Source organism: Suncus etruscus, chromosome 1 (genome assembly GCF_024139225.1).
Source record: "Suncus etruscus isolate mSunEtr1 chromosome 1, mSunEtr1.pri.cur, whole genome shotgun sequence".
Lineage (NCBI taxonomy): Eukaryota > Metazoa > Chordata > Mammalia > Eulipotyphla > Soricidae > Suncus > Suncus etruscus.
The window spans coordinates 157,481,103-157,508,310 of record NC_064848.1 but is presented as its reverse complement, the minus strand read 5'-3'; the positions used below and the strand labels follow the sequence as shown (position 1 = coordinate 157,508,310).

Here is a 27,208-nt window from a genome sequence, read left to right as displayed (position 1 = left end):
AAAAAAGAAAAAAAGAAAGGTCATTGAAGTAGTAATCTGAGTTTTCCCTCAGAAACAAAAATCAGGTCCATCTGTTTTCACAATTTATGAGACTTTTTAATATGTCATATTATCTGCTCTCAAGATAATATAGAAAGTTGAAGAAAAGTTTTTCCAGTTCTATGACAGTTTTTGTACTGATACCAAAAGCATCCATAAATATCACAAGTATAGAAAAGTATATAGAGTACTTCCAGACTAAGCTATTTCTTGACATTCCCTCAAATTAAAGTCTCTTCTTATTTTATTGACATATTAATAATACAAAAGATAGGAGCAGATTAAAATATTTAAAGACACACAAATACAAAAAATACAGAAATGTAATATATCTTACAAAGGATTAGTAGTCAATATTTTCATGTGCAACTCCTAACTGGATTGTTCAATTACATAGAAGTTTTATAACAAAATATAAATGTGCAGGTATTTCATTAATCTTTCTGATTTAATTTAGTTAAAATTAAACAAAATAATTCAGGTAGATCCTGATTATGAGTGTGGTATTAGAGCCTCCCAGGGGTGGTTCCATTGTTTAAGCAGGACATAAAATCTCTGAGATATTTGCAGCATTAAGATTTGATAATGACTTACTGATTTTTTCTTCATTGCTTTTCTTCTTACACAAACTTTACCAAGTTATCTGGATCCTCTTCATTCACAGGGACCCATTTTATTTAATCCCATACTCAATAAATGATAATAGAGTTACCCACACTTTCAGTTGTGTTGTGTTTACTTTTGTCAACTTAATTTAATAAGAATATGTTTATTATCTGAGAATCTGAAGGACAAACTGCCCAAACAAGGTATTTTTTTTTATGTCTAGGCAATTGGAAAGGTAAAGAGGAAGAAAAGCTAGAAGTAATGATGCCTAAAATTCTTAAAATTCTAATATTACGTACAATTTGTGACATGGTAGTATAATATAAAACCTGATTTCTATTGTAGTCTATACATTGACATTTATTTTTATAGAAAAATATCAAAATAATGGGGCTGGAGCGGTAGTGCAAAGGGTAAGGCATCTGTCTTGCCCACGCTTAGCCTAGGATGAATCCCAGTTCAATCTCCAGGCATACCATATGGCTCCCCAAGCTAGGAACAACCCCTAGCATCACCAGGTGAGGTACAAAAAAAATCCCAATAAGCATATAGAATGATAGCACCATAAGCAAGGTGCTTACCTTGCACTTGTATAACCTGGGTTCTGGGTTCAATCCCCAGCACTTCAGTGATCCCTCAGTGTAGAGGTAGGAGTAAACCCTGAACACCACTGAGTTTAGTTACAAAACAAAGCAAATATAAAAATTCAAATAATAAAGTTGTTGAGAAAGATATAACTTACACACAAATTTTAGCCAGAGAAAGAACAAGACAACACAGCTGTGACAACTCTCAAATGGTTATAGAAGCAGCTCACTTGAAATTAGCAGGATTCTGTAGACCTCTGATATCTAGAGATATGCAGCATGTTAATAATATCACCATGACTCCTATCACTGAGATCCCAATTTCATTAGCACTCTGGATGTCAGAATTAACTGAGCCATAAAGGTTCTCTTCTCTTGCATGTCCTCGCAATGTAAAAGTTTAAAACTAACTAAACTAATTGGACTCAAGGCTCTAAGCTACTTAATAAAATGTTCCCTGAGTGGTAAACACAGTGATTCTCCTCATATTCACATAAAAGAAAAACAATAAGAAATATTCATTAAAGAAAGGGGACATAGGCTCTCTACATTCTAATTATTATAAAAGGAACCAGGACCTCAGAATTATTACCCCAGATATTCTCTTAAAAATATTCTTTTCTGAGGACCTCAGCTATACTATGTACAAAATCACTTTAAGTTAATAATAATGGAATCTCTATCCCCTCTTGTAAAACATTGGAGAAGGACCTGTAAGGTACTCACCCTGCAATGGGACAGAACACTGTAAGGTTTCTTGAGGAGAAAAGATAAAGAGCCGTGCAATCTGGTTATTAGTAAGAAACTAAGTGAAGAACTCTAGTCAGACAAAGGAAAACAAGTTGCTCTATTCTTTACCATAGGATGGTCTTCACTATGGCATTTGAAAACCCTGAAGGCCTCAGAAAGTATCTCTTCCAGGAAAGAGAAGGGTAAGAAGAGAGATTTTGTGACAACTCAGTTCCTTTCTTTATACAGTGGCACTGTCTCACATATTATTGTTTTTAGGCCTTATTTTTAAAAAAGCTTTATCACTACCTCTGGCTTTATATTAGTAGTTAGGGTGATATTAGTGCCAATAAATGGCTCTTTTGCTAAGGACGATAGTAACTCCCCATAACTCTAAAGTTACTGAGTAGATATATGCTCCCTAATGGAGTGGTTTCCATTCCAAGATTTCATCTCTAAGCAGTTCTTTTGAATAGGGAAAATATAATTTCCAAATTTTCCTTGCACTTTATATGAGAAGAAGATCCTAAGGGAGACATGGGGAAGAAGCTTTCTCAAAGTTGCTCTCCTAATGAGTCAGCATGAACATGGAGCTTTGTCCTTCAGGACTTTGTTAGTGTAGCTGGATGTGCCTTGGGATCTGATAATGAATTCAGAATACTTGTAGAATATATGCTACAGCAGAAAGACTTATGCAATCTGCCTAATAATATGCTTTATTGACTGGGTGCAAGGGCCCAAGGCTGCCAGGGATGCAAGGATGCACACGGCAGAGGCCCAAGGCTGTCAGGGCCCGGTGCTGCAAGGCTCACAGGCAGGGACACATGAAGCCCAGCTGCTGGGTGGGACTTTTTGCCCACCCAGGGATGCCAATATGTAGCAACTGCCCACCAAGACTGAGAGAGAGAAAACAGAAAGAGTAACCAAGTATACTTTTTACTCTTCCTGGAGTCTGAAAACTATTTCTGCTTCCCATCCTCTGGGAGGGTGGTGTTCTGAGAGAGAGGGAGAGAAGTAAATTCACAGGCCAGAGGTGACTGGGAGAAGCCCTAGTACAAAAATAGAAAGAAAAAGGAACAGATACAAGGCAGGCAGCATCTATCTTATGTTTTATCTCTGGCCCCCCACAGACCAGCAGCACTGCTCTAGAGGGTCACCATCCTGGAATCCTCCCAAAGGTCCAAATTTTTCCTTTTATACCCAGCATGACAAGGGGGCATGTCCAGGTTCACATATCATTACAGTGAGGCTTATCCAAGTCCAACTGCCATACATCAACAACTTGATGCTTATAAATTTAAATTTTAAAATTTTTATAAAGTTCACAGATAAGAAACATAAAAGGTGAAAGTATTAAAAGATTCTTCAAATTCTTCGTCCATCAATAATTATTCATTCACCACATCTCCTCAAAGAAAATGTACCCCTCATCTACCACCAGACAAGTGCAATAGAAAAAAAAACCTCTTAGACAGACTTGTACTTTTGGTTTCAGTGTTTTAACAAGCTCTTAAATTCTTCCGAGCCTTTGTTTCCTCTTTTTTTTTTTTTTTTGGTGTTTTGGGTCACACCTGGCGGTGCTCAGGGGTTACTCCTGGCTGTCTGCTCAGAAATAGCTCCTGGCAGGCACGGGGGACCATATGGGACACTGGGATTTGAACCAACCACCTTTGGTCCTGGATCGGCTGCTTGCAAGGCAAACGCCGCTGTGCTATCTCTCCAGGCCCTCGTTTCCTCTTTTATCCTCTACTACAGAACATTGTGAAGAAATTTAGTATAAGATTCATTAAACTGCTAAGGAAGTTTGGTAAAACATCATCATACTAACTGGTAATATTCTTGAGTGCTTCTCTGTACATAAAAATATACTAAGAAATGTAGCAGGTTAGATACTCAATAAATCTGTAAAAATTCTAGGAGGTACTTTACATAAGACTTGTGAGATATCATGACTTACACATTTCTAAGCCTATATTCTGGCTTTGTGTTGTAAAGTTTTCATTCGGTTCTGCTTTTTGTGAACTAAGGAGTAAAGAGCTGAAGAGATAAGAGTATTGGGTAAGGCACTTGCCTTGCATATGAGGGACCTGGTTTTGATCCCTAGATCCCGTATGATCCACAGGAACCTACCAGAAGTAATTCCTGAGCTCAGAGCCAGGAGTAAGCTCTGAGCACCACAAAGTGTGACCCCCAAACAAACCAACTAACCAAACTAAAAATCTCAAAAGTCACAGACATGAATATTTGGCAGACACCAATTTTCCTATCAACACCCTTCACCCATAAAACTCAAATTTGTGGACTATTTCTCTCATTATGTTTCCTTGGATCTTTGTTGCTACTTTGTTTTCATATCTTTGTCATACATATGAGAAAGATCATTCTGAATCTATCCCTTTCCCTCTGATTATTCTGCTGTTCAGAGCTTCTATTGACTTTTTATATCCCCTACAATTTCTGCCATTTCTGATTATAGTAATATTTTTTCATGTTAACTCATACTCTTTGTGGTCTGTTGAACATCAATACTATCATTTTATTGAGCTCAATAATTATCCTCATCATAGTGTTACTAAAGACACTCACTGAGAATTTACTGAACTGGTTGGTGTTATGTCTTTATTGATATTATTTTCATTCATTGAGCTTGGTGTACTTCTACATGTTTTCTCCATTGTTTCTCTAGTGTTTGTGCTGTTTTTGTGAGTATTTGTAGTTAGACCCCTAGAAGATTGGGATCTTCCCCAATCTTGGCCCAAGTTGGGTGTGGAGGTTGCTGGTATCTGCTCACTAGGGAAGGAATCTGTCTCTAATTCTAGAACAAGCTCAGTGATGTCACCCTGAGGAAAGCCTCACTTGGGATGATGGAGCAGCAAGCAGAAGACCTATATTATAACTTCTTGAGAGTCTCTTTTTCCTAAATCTCCACCAAATTTTACTGTTTTCTAACATTTTTTTCTTATAATATCTTTATTTAAACATCTTGATTACAAATATGATTGTGATTAGGTTTCAGTCATGTAAAGAACACCCCCCTTAACCAGTGCAACATTCCCACCACCAATGTCCCAAATCTCCCTCCATCTCATCCCACCCTCATTTGTACTCCAGACAGGCTTTCCAGTTCCCTCTTTCATTCACATGGTTATGGTAGTTCTCAGTGTAGTTATTTCTATAACTGCACTCACCACTCTTTGTGGTGAGCTTCATGAAGTGAGCTGGAAGTTCCAGCCCTCCTCTCTTTGTCTCTGAGGATTGTTGCAAAAATGACTTTTATTTTTCTTAAAACCCATAGATGAGTGAGATTATTCTATGTCTCTCTCTCTCCCTCTGACTTATTTCACTCAGCATAATAGATTCCATGTACATCCATGTATAGGAAAATTTCATGACTTCATCTCTCCTGACGGCTACATAATATTCCATTGTGTATATGTACCACAGTTTCTTTAGCCATTCATCTGTTGAAGGACATCTTGGTTGTTTCCAGAGCCTGACCATTGTGAATAGTGCTGCAATGAATATAGGTGTGAGGAAGAGATTTTTGTATTGTATTCTTGTGTTCCTAGGGTATATCCCTAGGAGTGGTATAGCTGGGTCGAATGGGAGTTCAATTTCCAGTTTTTGAAGGAATATCCATATTGCTTTCCATTAAGATTTGACTAGATGGCATTTCCGCCAGCATTGATTATTCTCATTCTTTGTGATGTGTGCCATCTCTGTGGTGTGAGATGATATCTCGTCGTAGTCTTGATTTGCATCTCCCTGATGATTAGTGATGAGGAGCATTTTTTCATGTGCCTTTTGGCCATTTGTATTTCTTTTTTTATCAAAGTGTCTGTTCATTTCTTCTCCCCATTTTTTGATGGGATTAGATTTTTTTCTTGTAAAGTTTGTCAGTGCCCTGTATATTTTGGATATTAGCCCCTTATCTGATGGTTATTGGGTGAATAGTTTCTCCCACACGGTGGATGGCTCTTGTATCCTGGACACTATTTCTTTTAAGGTGCAGAAGTTTCTCAGCTTAATGTATTCCCATCTGTTTATCTCTGCTTCCACTTGTTTGGAAAGTGCAGTTTCCTCCTTGAAGATGCCTTTAGTCTCAATGTCATGGAGTGTTTTACCTACCTGTTGTTCTATATACCTTATGGTATCATATCCGATATAAAGGTATTTAATCCATTTAGATTTTACCTTCATACATCATGTTAACTGGGGGTCTATGTTCGCTTTTTTGCAAGTGGCTAACCAGTTCTGCCAGCACCACTTGTTGAAGAGTTTTTCCCTGCTTCACTTAGGATTTCTTGCTCCTTTGTCAAAAATTAGGTGCTTGTATGTCTGGGGAACATTCTCTGAGATCTCCAGCCTATTCCACTGATCTGAGGGTCTGTCTTTATTCCAATACCATGCTGTTTTGATAACTATTGCTTTGTAGTACAGTTTAAAGTTGCGGAAAGTAATTACTTTCATATTCTTTTTCCCTAAGAGTGCTTTAGCTATTCGAGGGTGTTTGTTGTTTCAAATAAACTTCATAAGTGTTTGGTCCACTTCTTTGAAGAATGTCATGGGTGTCTTTAGAGCGATCACATTAAATCTGTATAATGCTTTGGGGAGTATTGCCATTTTAATGATGTTAATCCTGCCAATCCATGAGCAGGGTATGTGTTTTCATTTCCGTGTGTCCTCTCTTAATTCTTGGAGCAGGGCTTTATAGTTTTCTTTGTCCTTCACATCTTTTGATCAAGTTGACTCCAAGATATTTGAGTTTGTGTGGCAGTAATGTGAATGAAATTGCCTCCTTAACTTCTATTTCTTTCCTATCATTATTAGTGTATAAAAACGCCATTGATTTCTGTGTGTTAATTTTGTAGCCTGCCACCTTGCTATATGAATCTATTGTTTCTAGAAGCTTTTTGGTAGAGCCTTTAGGGTTTTCTAAGTAGAGTATCATGTCATCTGCAAACAGTGAGAGCTTGACTTCTTCCTTTCCTATCTGATTCCCTTGATATCTTTTTCTTGCCTGATTTCTATAGCAAATACTTCTAGTACTATGTTGAAGAGGAGTAGTGAGGAAGGACAGCCTTGTCTTGTACCAGAATTTAGAGAAAAGGCTTTTAGTTTTTTTCCATTGAGGATAATATTTGCCATTGGCTTATGGTAGATGGCCTTAACTATATTGAGAAAGGTTCCTTTCATTCCCATCTTGCTGAGAGTTTTTTTTTTTTATCAAGAATGTGTGTTGGACCTTATCAAATGCTTTCTCTGCATCTATTGATATGATCATGTGATTTTTATTTTTCTTGTTATTAATGTTTTGTATTATGTTGATAGATTTACGAATGTTAAACCATCTTTTTTTGGGTCATCCAAACTAACGTCTTCATTCTCTGTGCGTGGTGTTTGCCTGAGAGGTTTCCCCATTGTCATACTTGTAGTGTGATTTTTTCTGAGTGTTGTAGTGAGGTTCATTGGTTAAAAAGAGTGCATGGCTGCGAAGCGAAGCTCTTCTGCAGCCTCTAGGTGACAGTTTTTTTGGGGTGTGCTTCCTCGGCCTCTGAGGAGAACATCAAGTATTCAGGAAAGACAGACAAGCAAATCAAACAGGTCCTTTTAAGTCCTCAGGGTCATCAAAGGCACAGCAGGGGGGAACCTCCACAGGCAGAGGGATCAGCTCTCTGCCTGACGACCCCCACAGCAGTCCCTTCTCACTCACTTGCTGAGCAGCTCCAGGACACAGGTTTTTTTGGGGTGCACTTCCTAGGCCTCTGAGGAGAGTTTCAAGTATTTAGGAAAGGCCGTTTTCTAACATTTTCAATGTAACTTTTACTGTTTTCTTCCATTTTCAATTTAATTCTCACCTTTGTAAATGATGGATCACTATTATTTATATTTAAATTTTTCTGATAAGGATGCTGAGCATTTTTTATGTACCTGTTGGCCATCTGAATATCTATTTCAGTGAAGTGTACATTTATAACTACTCACCATATTTTCATGGTTTTATTTTGGAGGGGTGTGGTGGGATGGTGGGTTTTAAAATCTTGTATATTAGAACTCTGTTAGATTTATCTTATTCAGTAATATAACTTGATGTTTCAGATTTTAGTTTGATGTAATCTCACTCGTACTTTTTTTAATTTTTGTTTTTCTTACTAGTGAAAGACTGCCAAAGGCTGTTAAAGTCAACAGCATGATGTTTGAAAAATAATTTTTATTTTTATTAAAGCACTGTGATTTATAGTTATTCAATAGAATTTCAGGCACACAATTTTCTGAAATTTATACCACTACCACTATCAACTTCTTCCAATGTCCAGAAACTCCCTCCTGTCCTTTCCTCTTTTCCTCCTCCGCAGCCTGCATTCTTACTTAAAGTTTAGCTAATGTACATAGATCCAAAGCATTGTTGGTCTTTAGTTTAGATATGTACATATACAACACTTCTAAATGAACAACATGCTCAAAGCCTGTAAACTCTTATCCTATAACCTTCATCCTTCTCTTCTTCCCTTCATAATATCTCTCCTCCCTGTTCATCTTATTTCTATAATCTAGGATCATCTTTGATACCTTGTATTCCCTTATCCTGTTATTCTATATATCATGTATGTGAGATCACACAACATTTGTTCTTCTACTTATTTCACTTAACATGATTTCTTCCAAGTTTCAGAGAATTTAATCTTTTCATATTCCTAGAATTTCCACAGTATTCCATACATGTCTCTATATTTACACACACACACTTATATCACATCCTCAGGTATCTATTATTATATACCTATATAACACCTGAGTATATATCTATAAATCAGGTATCTATCATTAGATACCAGAGTTGATTCAATTATCTTAGATATAGCACTAAATGCTAAAATGAGTATTGGTGTGTATATATGTCCTTTTGAATCATCATTTTTGCGTCTTGGAAATTTTCTAAAAAGTAGAATTAACATTGAATGTTTTACTCGTGTATTGTTCTAAATATTTTATGGAGTTTTGTATGATGTATCTCTTTAATCCATTTGGAATCTACCTTTGAACTTGGGGTGAGATAGTAGTTTAGTTTTATTTTATTTTGTATGTGGGTGAACCAATTTCTCCAACTCCACTTATTGAATGTAATTTCTTTATTTTATGATTCTGACTCATTGGTCATAAATTAATGGTTTTTATATCTAAGGGTCTCTTTCATTTCTATTTTGTTCCATGAGTGTATTCTTTTATCAAACCAGCACAATACTGTTTTCTATAGTTACATTATATAATTTAAAGTCAGGAAATTTAATGATTCTCATGTTTTTCTCAGGATTACTTTGGCTATTTTAAAGAAGTTGCAGTTATATACAAATTTCTGTAATATATATTCTACTTTCATAAAGAATGTATTACAATTTTCTTTTTTGCTTTTGGGCCACACCCATGATGCTCAGCAGTTACTCCTGGCTATGTGCTCAGAAATCCCTCCTGGCTCAGGATACCATATGGGAAGCTGGGTATCAAACCCAGGTCCATATTGGGTCAGTCATGCAAGACAAACACCTCACCATTGTGTTATCACTCCTGCCCCTGTATTGCAATTTTTTAATATAAACCTTTATTTAAGCACAAGCATGTTTGTAATTGGATTTCAGTCATAAATGGAATAACCTCCTTCACCAGTGCAACATTCCCATCACCAATGTCCCCCTCTCCCAATTTTTAAGATAAACAAAACTTTATTTGGTTAGCCATAGCTCTATACTGACCAGTCAGGGCCATCTCCCAGAGGAGACAACCACACCCAAGATCACAAGTCAGATTATATAGGGAGGGGATATAGGCAGGTTCTAGCTTCTAATGGTCTCAAATGATTGGCTGTTGAGATATATTTCTGTGATTGCAGTTAAAAATCATGCTTGCTCAAAATGCTTGAGCTATCCCAGCATCCAGCTGGGATAGACCTGTCATTTAAAAGTCCTTCTTTTAATAAGACGAGTCTCTCTTTCTCTCTCTTTCTTCCTCTCTCTCTCTTTCACAGCTCTCTCAGATACAGAGACTCTCATTTTATCCTTGTTAGTTTAAAGTTTCAGATACTTTTCTATGCATAACTCCAATTTTAGTAGAAAAATTTTCAGTGTCCACTGTAGAAAGTAAAACATGTTCTCTTTATTTGTCCGTTTATTTGTCTATTCAAGCCATCCTTGAATTATATTCTCAATATTTTTGTAGCACTCATAATAATTTACTTACTAACGGTAGCAATTAACATTGTAAACATTGGCAACATTTTCTTTTTTCCAAAATCAGCTATACTGATAGAAATGAAGAGATTTTTCACTGTGGGGTAGAATTTGCATTTCTCTGATGAATTCTAATGCTGAACCCATTTTTTGCTACTTCTTAATAAGTTGAAAGCTTTATTTGAAAAAATAAATTCAGTAAGAAAGTGGGGGTGATCAATTTTAGTAACTGAGTTATTTTAATTTTGGGATTTACCCATTATTTATAGTTTATGATATCTTCTCCCCTTATGGTAGATGTCTTTTAATTTTAAAGTTACTGGTGAATAAAGTGTACAAGAAAAGAGACAGATTTCATTTCTGTTTATTGGAATATTATTAGTAGGTACCTTCCCAAACACAGGGAGGCTGATTTCTCATGGCCCTATTAGATGGTCTTACTCTCTACCTACCTATAATTTACTGTTCATGTTCTTCGTATCTTCTCATAGCCAGAAGAATGCTATTTTGCATCACTATACATTCAGCAAAATTATATTTGTTTACTGACTAGAAAGTGGAGTTCCACAATATGAATTTGTTATATGACAACACGCAGATATTAATTTGGAATTGATTGTGAATTTTTCTTTTATACCAGAACCTTATACACTGTTCATTTTCTTATCAAAGAATACCCATCTTTGTATTCATCAATGGTACTGAGATTCATATTTGATACTTTTAATTCTTTTATTTTTTTAGCTTCCATTTCTTACATTCTTTATATAATTTCACCTTCTTTAAACCCGTTTTCTCAATATCTTGTCCCATAACTTCCTATTTTTCATATTTATTTTTATTTCTTCTTTCCCAAAACTCTTCTATTTTCTTGCCATGTCTTTTCTTCCCATCTTTCCAGTTCTTGTACTCAACGTAAACATCATAGAGAAGCAAAGTTATAGGTATAACCACAAGACAATAATAGAAATGACATTTTAATGTAAATTACTGACTTGAAAGTAGCATTTTATAGGAGGCTGAGTAGAAGAAAATTAAGAAAGGTGAGATGAAGTCTAGAAAAATGTTAAGATGAGGAGATTCTGTATTATGGTTATACTAAAGTACTAATAAAATCAAGATAAAAAAGGAACTGAATTTATGAATTAACATTTTATGAGGTACAAGATTTGTTAGATAAAACTAAGATTTTGAAGAATGTTATCTTAGAAATTTTATAGAAAAATTAGGAAAATATTTTTATGAAAGTGATCAGAAGAATACCATGATTATTCTTTACAAAACCTTGAAAAAGTTTAACTTACAAAGTAAGTGATAAAGCATGGCCAGGTATGAAGATAAAGCACTTCTTTTCTGGTCTTAAACTAGATCATGTATGGATTAATTTAGTTTTGTTTAGTTCATTACTTTACTGTATTACTATATCTGTCCCTTGAATTTCAAATTGCATTCTAAGGTGGTAGCAAAGTGAAGGAACCGATTTTCTTAGACCCCTAAGAGTCAAATAGAATGATCCTTGACACTATACTTATAACTTAAAATTGACTTCTGAGTTTTTACTGAGAAAAAATATTACGTTCCCACCAGAGGAATTTATAAGATATTCTGCATTACATAGATGGTTATTAATTAGTCTTTCCTTATAGAACATTGTTTTCCAGGCCTACTGCACTTCCCAAACTTCAGCTTTATCTCAAAAAAGCATCACTAGTAAAAGAAACTAACAATATTAGCTACAGACCTCTTGACAAAACTTAATTTAATATGGATGTTTAATAAGGATGTTTAATATGGATTTAATATGGGTGTGTCATGTGTGGTTATTTACATAGTACTTACACATATATATGATGATTATTCCATTAATTTTATCCTATTTCTTGTCTCTGTTTCCTCCAGTGATTTAGAAGTGTTCAGATCATTGGGAAAACAAATTAGTGCATTGGGAGGTTTTATTTCCAGAGCAAATATATAAGTGTTCAGTGATTTTGAAAGACAAGAAACTGCTGTTTTATTTTTAACAGTATCTCAGAGACAAGAGAGATGAGGGCTGGTAGGTGCTTCTCATGACATGAAGCTCACCATAGAGTGATGAGTGCAGTTAGAGAAATAACTACACTGAAAACTATCATAACAATGGGAATGAATGAGGGAAGTAGAAAGCCTGTCTCGAATACAGGTGTGGGTGGGGTGGGGAGGAGGGAGATCTGGGAAATTGGTGGTGGGAATCTTGCACTGGTGAAGGGGGGGGGGTGTTCTTTACATGACTGTAATCATACACCTACAATCATATTTGTAATCATGGTGTTTAAATAAAGATAATTAAAAAAAGAAGCCACTGTCTTTATAGAGAAATTTTACTGAAGCCAGTTTAATCAACAAAGAACTAGCTCTATGACCCCTCAGGTCAATGACCGCTTTCCCACAAGAACCCGTAACAGAGCACCCTGAACATCGGGGTTTCTAAGGCTATAAATAAGTGGATTTAACATGGGGTTGATAACTGTATTGAAAACTCCAACCCCTTTATCTTTGTCTGAGGCTTCCTCAGACCCGAGACGCATGTAGTTGAAGATACCAGTCCCATAGAAAAGAAAAACTACTGTGAGATGGGAGCCACATGTAAAAAAGGCCTTTTTCCTGCCCTCTGCTGAGCGAATTCGTAGAACTGCAGCTACCACATGAATATAGGAAGTAATGATGAGAGTCACAGGTGTACCTACCATTAGAAACCCCATTCCAAAGAGAATCATCTCATTGAGTTGAGTGCTGGAACATGAAAGCTGGAAGAGCTGTGGGAGATCGCAATAGAAATGATTAACCTTGTTGGGACCACAGAAGTCCAGAGTACTTAGAGCAATTGTGTGAGTCAGAGCATTGGAGAAGGCACATACCCAGGACACAGCCACCAATATAATTTGGATTGTCTTGCTCATGCGTGTGCTATAAGTGAGGGGCTGGCAGATGGCCAGGAATCGGTCATAGGCCATGGCTGTCAACAAGAAGCAGTCCATCCCAGCCAGGAGGTGAAAGAAGAATAGTTGTGAGAGGCAGGATTCATAGGAAATTGTAGGCCTGTGAGACAAGAGACGACTTAACATTGCAGGAACTGTGACAGTGATGCATCCAACATCTAGCACAGATAGATTGCCCAAAAAGAAGTACATAGGTGTATGGAGTTTTGGCTCTCGCACAACTGCTGCCAGGATGCTGAGGTTGCCTCCAACTGTGACCAGGTAGGCAAAGAAGAAGGTTACGAAGATCACAGGCTGTAACTTTTTTGTTTCCACCAGGTCCAGTAAAATGAACTCAGTAACAGCTGTCCTGTTGGTTCCACTAGTAGAATCCATGAGTCCTTTTAAGGAAATCCCATGAGAAAAAATATTAGCCTATTTACTTTATTTGTTCAACATAATGCCTTAAGCTACCTATGTTCAATGCCCTATTGTGTTTAGAGTACTCACGTTAATTATTTTCCTATTTACCAGGCCTACATTATAAAATAAATTCCTTCATCTATCAATGACACTATCAGCTTGTCTCTTTCATCCTTTTTCTACTTGAAAAGGTCAACTGCTTAAAGAAATAAATATAAAAAGAAATTTCTGTCTTAAATGTCATAAGCTAAGTAAGAATGTTCCCATTTTTAGCTTAGATCTCAGATATTCCTCAATGTATAAGCAGATTTTTACAGTAAAACAATGACTGATTCCCAAAGAAACTGTCAAGAATTTGAAAACAACATGTTTTAAGAGTTCTAAATATTATGAATATAAATAAAGAATTAAAATATAACCACAATGTCATTATGAGGTAGCCCAGTCACACACACTTCTACAAGGTGAGGAACATATTTTGAAACAAATTCAAAACTTGGGAAAAATTACTAATATTCTTATTAGAATTAGCCCCTATTTTGTGCCTTTAATACAAATTTAGTTTAAAATGATGATTATGACTCACTCATTTACAGGATATAAAAAAAATAAAAGATAGACAATTGAGATGAAGGCCAGGAAGCCCTGTCCATGGTAGGAAGTTTGCTACAAATAGTAGAGCAGTGCAGCTAGAGTAGAGAAGGGACCACACTGACAATAGTTGGAATTGATCACTCTGGACAAGATCTGGGTGCTGAAAGGTGATAGAGTGATATGCATGGTACCCCATCACTAACAATAGTGAAAACCACAGTGTCAAAAATGTAATCTCAAGAGTGAGTTAGAGAGAGAGAGAGAGAGAGAGAGAGAGAGAGAGAGAGAGAGAGAGAGAGAGAGAGAGAGAGAAGTAAAATGACTTCCCCAGGGGCAGGCGGGCAAGTGGGTGGATGGGTGGGTAGGTGGGAGGGAAGGTAATGGAAATATTGGTAGTGGGAAATGTGCATTGGTGAAGGATAATGTACATTTAATTGCTTAAATAACATAATTATAATACATATTATGAGTATTTGATCTATTGCCTACCACTGAAAGTAGAATTTTAGAAATGACCTATTGATTGATTGTCATTAAGTGTTGTTATTTCTGTTTTATTGCCAGTAGTCTTCCACTTGTCTTTGAGTCTTCATGGTACAATACCTCTGAAGGAAAGGCCTCAAAAGAAATAAGTAAATACATGGAAAGTAAGTTTCAGCTACTTATTTCAGATATGTGCTCATAATTACTTCCTGATTAAGACACATATTACTACTCTCTATAACTCATAAAATTATATTCTCTAATGTTTCATTAAAGTAATGTTAAGGGCTAAACATATAGTACAGCTGATAGGGTGCTTGCCTTGTATGCTGCTGACCTCATTGCCACCTCATACAGTAACCTGAGCCTTGCCAGGCATGATTCCTGCGTGCAGACCCAGGAATAAACCTGAGCACCACTGGGAGTGCCCTCTAAACAAAAACAAAAAGTATAAGTAGTGTAATTTCATTTTATAGAATTCTCTAGAGAAACTTACAAGAAAACTTACAAAAATATACATATGTTTTGTTTCTACAGATATAAAATACATGAGATGTTCTCTAAAAGCACATTTGAGGAGTCTTCTAGAGAAGTTTTCACAATATAAACAATAATGAATCTAGGGCCAGAGTGATAGCACAGCAGTAGGGTGTTGGCCTTGCATGCCAACAACCCACAACCCATGACGGACTCGGGTTCAATCCCTGACATCCCATATGGTCCCCCGAGCCTGTCAGGAGAGATTTCTTAGCACAGAGCCAAGAATAAACCCTGAGTGCTGCTGGGTGTGACCCAGAAAGCCGAAAAAAAAAAAAAAAAGAATCTGGGTACAGGGAATATGTCTCACATAGTAGAGTACACGTCTTGCATATGAGGACTAGATTAGTCTTGGTACCATATTACACCCTTCAGTATTTATAGGTGAGAAACTTTGATATCCTCAAGCACTTCCTTGAATGGCCTTGCCCAAAGAACAGCCAGATATTGTCTCTACAACGAACAAAAACTATTTTGGATTAGTTATCAAAGAGTAACAAGTAATGATAAGAAAGAAAACTAACAAATGACTTATATTCCTGTATAGATGTCAATCAGACCATAATTAATTAGGGCAACGCTAATAAAATCTTCAGGGAAAAACAAGGGGATGATGCAAAATATCTCAGGTATAAGTTTTCACTGATTCTCTGCTCTTTTCTCATGGTAGTCTTATTTATCATTCTAAATGGAAAATAAATTAACAAAAAGAAAGAAATTATGAAATATTATAATATTTGGTGACCACTAGTTTCATGTGAAATTATTGACCTTCTGTTAGTCTACAAATTAGAATCCCTTAGAAAATTTCTTAGAAGAAATATTGACTCCTAGATAAGGAGTCAGAAAGTTAATTTAGAAGCATTTATATAAGAGTTGTACAGTGTTAGTATTCCAGATGGTTTCAATATCCAACCTGGAAGTATCTGAAACCTAGAAGACGTGATAATGATTTGTCTATCCTGACTTTAGGGTTTTTCTCCTTTCACTGGCCATTCCAGACAATCTGTGGTCTTTCACAAAAATCCCTCCAAATAGCCTAACAGTCAAGGCAATAGCTAGAGACAGAGTCATTAATCCAAAGTAGATATCACGCTTTTCACTTTTACCCTCATTTCACAATAGCTTATGAACATCTTTCAAGAACAACTTCCAAATGAGATCTCCACTATATGAGTACAGAGGAGATGCCAGACACCAACGTTTTATGAACTGATAGATAAGGCATTTAAAATTCTAAGTAACATGATTAGTGTTATTGGAGAAGAGTAATTCATCAGGCCTAATCATCACTGGTAAAAATAAAGACTGATAAACATTTTTCAAATTGACAACAGGTACATAAAATTTCTTTATCAAAATTATATAAAAATCACTTGTATTATCTTGCCTTAGAGAACAAACATTAGAAAGTTTGTTTTGTAATGTGATTTGCTACCTACATGATGCTTTCTTCACCTACAAGAGATTGCCTTCTTGTGCTAGAGCAACAGTACAAAGGTTAGGGTGTTTGCCTTACATGTGGCCACTCAGGTTCACTCTTGAGCATCTCATGTGGTGCCCATACACCACCAGAAGTAATTCCTAAGTGCAGAGTAAAGAGTAAGTCCTAAGTATTGGTCCAAAAAGCATTAAGAAAGAAATTGCCTACAACTGCACATACTAATTATTTAAAGATTTATTTCAATATTTATTTATTTAATTATTTATTTGTGTTCACTCCTGGCTCTGTGCTCAAAATTCACTCCTAAACGCTCAGGGGACCATATGGGATGCCAGGTATTAAACCTGAGTTAACCACATGCAAGGCAAATACTCTATCCATTGTACTATTACTCTGGTCCCTTAACACATACTTCTTTTTTTTTTTTAATTTTTTTTTAATATAAATTTTTATTTTGATCATAATGGCTTACATATTGTTGACAATAATATTTTAGGTACATATTTACATAAAATCAGGGGGGATTCCCATCGCCAAATTGTCATCCCTACGCCTCCGTTTCTATCCTACCTCCCTTTTCCTTTTCCCTCACCCCAGGGCGGCTAGAATATGTGGTCCCCTCTGTATCTAACCACTACTTAGTAGTCTTGCACCTGTTTGGTCCTGATGCCTCCCTTATTTCCCCCTCTATCTGGAGTCAGGACTAGCTAGTTTAAGTTGCGTGGTTTTGTTTGAAGGAGAAAAAAGCAATAAACTGGGGTAAGAGTCTAATACCCCGAAAATGGGCGGAGTCCTTCTAAAGGCTCTCATCATCACTCTGGGAGATGGAGAAAAAGTAGGTGAAACACTCCACTAGTACCAAAAGAAGTGTCAAATATCCAGTGAGGGCTCCAGCTATTTCGATAAGCACCACACAGAGCAGACAAAACAAACAAACAAACAAGTAGAAAAAAAATAAAACAAAAACAGACAAACAAAAATCACACCATGGTCTTGAATTAAGAAACATGGCATAGCACATAACGAAAGAGAAGAAAGGAAGAGAAAAAAAAATAAAAAAATAAGTATAATTGGGGACTACACTTTCAATAATCACACCCAAACAGAGAAATCGACCAAAATAGATTGGTAAATCAAAAATAATAATAACAATAATAAATGAAGGTACTATATATATTTATATCAAAAAAATAACCAAGGTTTTGTGCTTTTTGTATTTTTGTTTTTTTCCCTCCTGCACTGGCACAGTAAATATTGGGGTCATTCGAAAAAGAATTCACTTGGCCTAAGAGATATGGGATTTCTCCGTCCTTGGAGCATACTGTCATGGGATCAACTCTAGACATTGCTCAGGATCCTTTACTTTCCCGGTGGTGTTTTTTTTTTTTTTTCTTTCTTTTTTTTTTCCTTTGGTGTGTGGAAGACTTCTGCTCTGTGTTTAGAGGTCTCAGTATCTGTACAGATCCTGAGGTGGGACTTATGATGAAGTCAGTCTTTGTGGTTCTAGAGGTTCTGTTACCTCAGTGTCATTTTAACCCATCTTCTGTGGTTGATGATCTTGGTCTTTGCACTGAGCCTAGGGTGGCACCTAGGATAGCGTCTTTCTTTGTGCTCCCAAAAGCCCCATTCCGTTACAATTGTCTCTGACGGATCTTTGGGGCTGGGGATCATGATTCTTGTGCAGGTCATAGTTCAAACCCTAAACTAGGGCTTATTTATTGGTCCCAAGATGTATACAGTCTGGTCGTGAATCAAGCAGCCAGTCATCTGTAAATCCCGATCTTGGGTTTTTGTCCTACCAAAGGGAGCCAAGACTTCTGGTTTTGTCTTGTCGTTAGTTGGTAAGGTAGGCTAATCTGCTCTAAGGTCAAAATGATCGCATTTTCCCCGTTGTCAGGATATCATGTTAGAGGTGGGCCTTGTTGTTGGTCTCGTCGTATTAAGGCCGTCCTGGATGGAGTTTGTTTCCTGCAGCTGTTGTGGAGAGCTGTGCCGTTTCTATGTCGGAGATCCAGGGTTCAAGGCTGGATGAATGGTATCTAATCACCTGAGGTCTAATTTGATTCCACATGACATATTTTCAAGGCAGGAGATATCCCTATATTTTAAATAACTATGAGTTCCTATCTCTAGTAGATAAGAGCTCTCTTTTATTTTTTTTTTTAAATGTAAAATTTCCCCTTTACTTAGTGTGCCTTTGTAGGGGGAAGTGGTGCTACATTATAATGTCTGTGTATTCGTGGGTGGACTGATGGGATAACAGCCACAGGTCACCTACCAAAAAACGAAGAAAAAAAAAAAGGGGGGGGGATTGAAACTGTATAACACATACTTCTTAATTAAACTACAATAAACCTCCTCATCTTATATCATACATGTCTTAATTTTTTTTTTGATTTTTGGGTCACACCGGCAGTGCTCAGGGGTTACTCCTGTTACTACACTCAAAAATCGCTCCTGGCAGGCTTGGGGGGCCATATAGGATGCCGGGATTTGAACCACCGTCCTGCATACAAGGCAAATGCCTTACCTCCATCCTATCTCCCTGGCCCATATATATGTCTTAATATTTCCTAAACTGCTACATATTCTCCCATTGAACTTACTACTATTTATCTTCAAGTTAAGTCATTTTTCTATAAAGCATCAATCCCAACTCTTTAAGAAATAGCACAAAAACACATTTGAGTCAGTTTCCAATAGCAAATATAATAATAATTTAGACATAGTGAGTACTCATTATTTTATGTAAATAAGTGAATTATTCAATTATTTACCAAATCTCAGAGAAAGACTATAAAGATGAGAGTAATCTAAAAACATTTCTAGATGTATTGGCATTTAAAACAAACTTGTGGATTCATATCATTTAGAAGAGGTGGAGGGGCAAGTTAGGTGCAAGAGTGTTGGACAGTCTACCACTTTCCTTGGTTTTAAAAAGTAAATAATAATGTAGCAATTTACTAACACATATTTAAAAAAATTCAAATAAAGTCATTAGAAAATCATAGTTAGGAAAAGGTATATTTCACATATAAGTAACTTGTAAATACAAAACTCTGAATGCTAACCCTCAGAAAATTTCAGTTCAATTCAAATGAGCAGGATTCTGGGGTGGCCTCTGATCAATCAGGAACATTCATTGTGTCAACAGTATTACCATGAATCCTACCATTGAGGAGAGTACGTTTTCTGCATTAATTCTCTAGGGTGCCATAACAAACCTTAGGCTTTCCTTTCTGAAACATGAATGCTATTTTTCTGGAACTCCATTGAATTCCATGTTCCCTACAACACAAATGCCGAACAAGCTTATAACTAGGCTACTCAGAGTGTCCTAAGCAGTAAACGGGACTTAGTGGATCCCCTGTGTCATAGCTAACAGAGAAAAAACTTCATTAAAAAGTGGGGTATAGTTAAAGGGCCATAAAAGGAACCAGGACCTCAGAATTATCACCCCAGATATTCCTCTTAACAGAAGTCTTGCTTTTCAGGGAGATGCACTTTGAGTTGTGGCAAGAGAATCCCCATCTCCACTCTAAAAGAATGGAGTGAGGACCCATAAAGTACTCACTCTGAAATGGTTATAGACCATAGGATTTCTTCAAAGAAGATGCAGAGCTGTGAAACCTGGTTAAACAATCAGAAAGTAAAGTCAATGAAATACAAAGGGAAACATACTGGTCTAAAACAGAACTGCCTTCACTATAGTGGTATGCCCTGCAAGCCTCAGAAATTTTCCTTCCAGGAAACGAAAAGGATGGGAAGAGAAATTGTTTCATAACAACTCTGTTTCTCTATAAATACAGTGACAATGTATTACACATTGTCATATTTAGGCATTATTATTAAAAGATTTTATTTCTACCCTCTGGCTTTAGGGCAGGTAGTTAGGGCAGATATTAGTTCTACTTCTGAGGTCTGCAGAACTATTTCATATCTTCAGTTACCTGGGAAGTCTATATCTAAATGAAACTAGATATAGGTTTCTTAAGAGAAGAGTTTTCTTTTCCAAATATCAATACCAAATAATGCTTTGAAAGCAGAAAAGCTAATTTCCATGAGTCTATCTCAAGGGATACAAGAGAGAGAAATTGTTTATTTAAACTTAGTTACCCTCAGGACTTTGTTAGTGGTGTGAAAATATTCCTTGTGGATTTCATAACAGCTTCTGAAATGGTAGCAGAGGTTATGTTATACTAAAAAGACTCCTGGCAACATGTCTAATAATATAATTGTCTAGGCCAACATAAAAATTTTGTGTGAATAAATATAAACTGTTAAAATATTTATTAGCACATTCTTTAAATCCTATATCCACAATTATCCACCATATCCCTTCCTTCACCTCTTTTCTCCTACGAGAGTTTGGTGTAATAGAAAAAAATACCCAAGACATACCTTTTCTGGCCTTTTGTTTTTGTTTCTGGGTCACACCTGGAGGTGCTCAGGGTTACTCCTGGCTGTGTGCTCAGAAATTGTCCCTGGCAGGCTCAGGGGACCATATGGGATGCTGGGAACCGAACTACTGTCAGTCCTGAGTTGGCTGCATGCAAGGCAAATGCCCTACTGCTGTGCTATCTCTCCAGCCCGGTTCTAGATATTAGTATTGACAAGCTCCTGAATCCTTTTAAGTTTTGATTTTTCTCTTCTATTGTCTACCACTGGACATAGTGAATACATTTAGTAAGAGTCACTGAATTTGGCAATACATCACCATAGTAACCCTACCAGTCAGAGTCACTCTTCTTTCTTTATTTGCTTCCTTCATAACCTCAATATTATTCCCTGGAAACACTTCCCAAATAAATAACTTTACTCTGTATCCCTTGGATGACTTCCCATTTAAATGTCACATTCTTACTTGTCTCAGCTTCCACTACAAGGCGCAGTTCCTAAGAATTTTATTCTCCTTATGAAATGGAATTAGGACTGTTCCTCATTCTTGGGGTTAATATGTTGATGATAATAACATTAGCAAAATTCCACGTAAATATTGGAATAGTGCTGTGGAAGTTGAAACAGTGTTATTTAGGGGCCGGGAAGGTGGCGCTAGAGGTAAGGTGTCTGCCTTGCAAGCGCTAGTGTCCCATATGGTCCCCCCAAACCAGGGGCAATTTCTGAGCGCTTAGCCAGGAGTAACCCCTGAGCATCAAATGGGTGTGGCCCAAAAACCAAAAAAAAAAAGAAAAAAAAAAGAAACAGTGATATTTATTTATAATATTTTTAATGTCAAGTTTAAGACTAAAGGGTAAATTGTGTTAACTTTATGAGAAGCTTTGAAGAAACATGTTGGGGACCAATGCTTAAGGTAAAGAAAACAGACAAAAGGGGCAGTTTATGGGACCTTTAAGCCCAGAATGCTTGGCACCTAGAGGTGGAATGCTACCCCAGTGTGGGTGCCATAACTACTTTATCTCTGCACCTTTTTCAGAAAAAACGTTCCCTAGAGTGAGCCCATTACAATTGTTTGTCCCTGTATACTTAGACTATCAGATGTGTATCTAGTCTAAATAAAATAAGTCAAGCATTTGACCAAAGAATGTTGTTCTCCTAATGATTTCTGATTCTAAACATACAGTAAAGATTGTATGTGGAAGACTGTTGAGTCTCTCAGTCTGTGTGAGGTTATTGGCCCCATTCTGTGATTTTTCTCTCTTATTTTTGTCTTTGTTTCTTCCCCCCCCCCCTTGTCTTTGTTTCTTAATCCTATGGCATCCCTGCTTCACCCTGAGCTGGTCCTCAGTAGAAGCAATGATATGCCAAACTATATTCTTTTTTTTTCTCCAGAAAACTGTGTCCAAATTGTAACCAATTCCCCCTTTCATTCTGCTCTTATAAGATCACTCATTGGATATTGTCCAAAAGTTTGTTTTCTTTTGATATGATTACTTTATCTATATACAATGAGTGCAATGTTGTGTTTGTCTTTCTCCATTAGATTTTACTATGCACAAATCCATCTAGATCCATTTATACTGTTGCAGATGTCAGGGTTTCATCTTTTTTTAAATATATATACATGAGTAGTTTTCTATTACAAGCACTTAGGTTGTTTTCAGCCATTAGCTTTTAAAGTAAAGTTGCAATGAACAAATGGATACATACATCTCTTCAAATTAATTTTAATATTGAGTATAAATATTCAGAAATATGGAGTTCCTAATGTAAAGTTTTAGATATCTTCATACCTTTTGTCCATAATAACTTTACCACTGATTCTCTGCTCTGTTTTATCAACACCCCAACACTGACTGTTTTTGTCTTTCAGATAATAGCTATTCTCGCATGTGCAAGGTGACACCTAAGTATTTGATTTTCATCTGCCTAATAATAAGAGATAATAAACATTCATGTGCTTGATGACTGGGTCAGTTTGTTTTTAGAAGTCCCTATTAAGTTTCTCTGTCATTTAAAAATCATATTACTTAGTTTTTCTTCTTGAGTTTTATAAGTTCTTTGTGCACGTTGGATATTAAGTGCTATTATGTATATACTTCTCTGTCCCATTTAGCTGTATTTTTATTTTAAGCTTCTTTCACATTATTTGCAAAAGTTTTATGTAGACTCTATTTATTCAGTTTGGCTTTTATCTTAATTACTTGAGTTGATCCCCCAAACATATAGCTACCCTAAGGCTGATGTAAAGACCTTTTTTTTTATGATTCGTCCTTTTTTTTTTTATTGTGGGCAAAGTGAATTACAAATCGTTCACAGTAATCTTTAAGGGACATAGTAATAATGAATGAGAGGCATTCCCACCACCAGTGTTGTCCTCCCTCCACCCCTGTTCTCAGCATGCATCCCACTTCCCCCTCTACTACTCCCTGTAATGCTAGTGCAACTGTTCCCCCTTGTTCAGCTTGATGTAGATTGGGTATCATTTCTATTGTCATTGACTTTGGATTTCGTATTCAAGTCTGATCATTTTTTATTTCCACCAAATGAATATACGACTGTAAAGACAGAGTTTTATCCAATCTGTTGGATATATGCCATTCTCTCTCTCTCTCTCTCCCTCTCTCTCTCCCTCTCTCTCTCTCTCTCTCTCTCTCTCTCTCTCTCTCTCTCTCTCTCTCTCTTTTGGGTCACACCCTGCAGCGCTCAGTGGCTCCACGCACAGAAATCGCTCCTAGCAGGCACGGGGGACCATATGGGATACTGGGATTCGAACCACCGTCCTTCTGCATTAAAGGCAAACACCTTACCTTCATGCTATCTCTCCGGCCCCCTATATGCCATTCTCATTGGTATGAAATGACATCTCAATGTCATTCTAATTTACACTTCCCAAAGAAGTGGTGATGAGCATTTTTTATGTGCTTACTAGTCACCTGTATTTCTTCTCTGTAAAATTTCTATTCATCTCCTCTCTCCATATTTTGATAATTTGTTGTTGTTGATTTTTGTGAGTTCTTTATAAGTCGTGGTTACTAGTCTTTTATCTGATGCAATGTGAGAAAATATTTTCTTCCATTCAGTAGGGTGTATTTTTATTTTATCTTGATTATCCTTTTGCTTTGGGTCACACGTGCAGGACTCAGAACTTACTCCTAAATATGTGCTCAAGGATCACTCATGGAGGGTTTAGAGTGCTGGGATTGAAGCTAAATCAGCCAAGCACAAGACAACTAGTCTACCAGATGTACTATCACTCCAACCTGATGCTAAATATTTTCATGTTTGTTTGTATATCTTTAAAAAATAATTATTTAAATATTTTCCTTTTAACTGCTTTTTATTTTCCTATTAAAACTTTAATAGGAAAAATATAAATGGCCCAGCCTTATTGTCTCTCTACTAATCTCAGAACAAATGCCAAACCCATTAAATTCCCAGTACACAGAACCTCCACCAGCCATACTTACATCCCACAAAGTGGTAGACTGTCCAACACCCTTGCACCTAACTTGCCCCTCCACCTCTTCTAAATAATACGAATCCACAAGTTTGTTTTAAATGAAAATTTTACAGCTTTACAGCCTCATTACTTATCTCAGAAATTTTTCCAAGACAAGCAGATGGACTCACTGAAGAGTTTTTAGGCTGAAATCTCCGGGACCTCCTCTGGATGTAGAAGGTTTGAGAATCATTTAAGTTTCATAGATCCTGGAGCTCCCAGAGCTTGTGGCTGCATATATGGCTGTGTGACACCTTCAAATTTCACAATACTGAAAGGCAGTAGGAAAACAACTAATTATAGAAGCTTAGAAGTCTGCTAAACTATCTTGCACTGGTGAAGGGGGGTGTTCTTTACATGACTTTTGTAATCATGGTGTTTAAATAAAGATAACTTAATAAAAAAAAGAAGATGGGAGAGGCTGATCCAGGTGTTTATGGAAATAAACATACACACATATATTTTTAAAAAAAAGAAGTCTACTGAACTAATTAGTTGAAAATGGTAACACAGAAGGCTTAAGTAAAAAACAGCTCAGTAGAACCTCAGACAATGACTTTGATAACACCATTGTGTGAGGTATAGCAATTTCCTTTTAATGAAGTTTTAATGAAATTTTCTTTTAATGAAATATTTTTGATAATTCCATTTAAGATCTTGTTGTAACAAGCAATATAAAATAAATTATTTTGTGTCTGCCAAGGGGTCAGGCTTGAGGGGGTTAGTGGGAAATGGAGACAATGGTGGAGGAAAGTTCCCACTGGTAATGGGATTGGTGTTGGAACATTGTATGCCTGAAATATTATGTACAAGTTTATAAATCACAGTTTTTATAAAAAATAAATTAAAATAGATATCTTACTGAATGGGAGAAAATATTTGCATGCACACATAAGATAAAAGGTTACTATCCAAAATACATGAGGCGTTCATAAAATTCAGCAATAACACCTAAACTATCCAAAAGTGAGAGAGGAGATAAATAGACACTTCCTTAAGGAGGACAAACTGCTTAAAGGCATATGAAAAAGTGTTTTTCACCACTTATTATTAAGGAAGTGAAAATCATCATAGCAATGACAATAGCATATATCAAGAAGACTGGAAACTATTTTTTTAGTGGGGATGTAATAAAATAACCATCATTCATTATTGGTGAAAATGTCATCTGGTTCAGTATGTAGAGAAAACAGTATGGGGCTTGTTTTGTATGTAGCAGACCTAGTTTGATTCCTAGCACTGCATATGGTGTCCCCAAGCACCAACATAGGTCAATCCAGAATTCAGCATGAGAAACATTCCTTTACCTCCCCCGACCAAAGAAAACCAAATAACTAAGATTAGAGCTTCCATTGACAATATGTCAAGTTATTTTTATTACATTTCTCCTTCTCCTTCTTCTTCTCCTTCTTCTTCTTCTCCTCCTCCTCCTCCTCCTCCTCCTTCTTCTTCTTCTTCTTCTTCTTCTTCTTCTTCTCTTCTCTTCTTCTTCTTCTTCTTCTTCTTCTTCTTCTTCTTCTTCTTCTTCTTCTTCTTCTTCTGTCTCCTCTTCCTCTTTCTCCTCCTCCTCCTTTTTTTCTTTCCTTTTTGGGACACACCCAGAGGTGCTCAGGAGCTCAGGCGCTCCTAGCTCTGTGCTTAGAAATCGCTCCTGGCTGGAACGGGGGACCATATAGGATGCAGGGATTTGAACCACCTTCAGTCCTGGTCGACTGTTTGCAAAGCAAATGCCGTGCCATTGTGCTATCTCTCTGGCCCTTATTTTAATTATATTTCATCTTAAAATATATTTGTCTACTCTACTGAAGAATATGTCACTTTCTGTGTAATTCTATGTCACAGTATTTTCTTTTAGCATTATATTATAGTCAATAGGATAATTGTGCCATGTGACATGTTTTTGTCTTTAGGTATGAATAGTTTAACTGACGTTTCTAATGTCATTTTATTTCTGCTTATTCTGTATGTGGTTTTTGAAATCCTGTGTTGCAGATACTCTTAATAAAATTTTTAATTTTTCTTTTTAATTTATTCAAAACATTTTATGATCTACTTTTAGTATACCAAATTCCCATATGCTGAAAATTTAAAAATATTATTTCTTTGTTGAAATTTTAATTAATATGAAAATGTGCCAGTTTTTTTTCCTTTTATTTCAAGATAATTAGAATAGCCACTTTTTATTTTTTGGCCACACCTGGCGGTGCTCAGGGGTTACTCCTGGCTGTCTGCTCAGAAATAGCTCCTGGCAGGCACAGGGGACCATATGGGACACCAGAATTCGAACCAACCACCTTAGGTCCTGGATTGGCTGCTTGCAAGGCAAACACTGCTGTGCTATCTCTCCAAGCCCAGAATAGCCACTTTTTAACTCTAATGCTTTATCTTTAACTCTTAACTTATTAGTTTCAACTTCCACTTAATTTGTGGGTTGGATGTGACATTTTTTCCTCTAAATATATTCCTCATTTAATTATTTATATATTTAATAATTTTATATTTTATCCTGATTTTAGAAATATTATGTTATATAGTCTATGTTTCTCATTTGACTGTTGTTTCTTATGTTTTAACAAAAAATGTTTCAGACTATACAGAAATTTTCAAATGCTGCTACCTAGCTGTTAGTTCTGATATTAAGTTTAATTTTTCCAGTTTTATTGACAAAAACTGTATATATTTAGATTATA

At 36.4% G+C, this 27,208-nt stretch overlaps 1 protein-coding gene across 1 annotated transcript; it reads right to left on the bottom strand.

Annotated features, from left to right (window-relative positions):
- Window positions 1-12,585: 12,585 nt before the first annotated feature.
- Window positions 12,586-13,545, bottom strand: LOC126021473 (olfactory receptor 3A2). The gene has a single exon (XM_049782643.1). The coding sequence runs from the start codon at window positions 13,531-13,533 to the stop codon at window positions 12,586-12,588; it is 948 nt and encodes a 315-aa protein (XP_049638600.1). The 5' UTR covers window positions 13,534-13,545.
- Between the last annotated feature and the right edge of the window lie 13,663 nt (window positions 13,546-27,208).

Coding starts and splice junctions, on each gene's coding strand:
- LOC126021473 (XM_049782643.1), bottom strand. CDS start 13,533: ATGGATTCTACTAGTGGAACCAACAGGACAGCTGTTACTGAGTTCATT.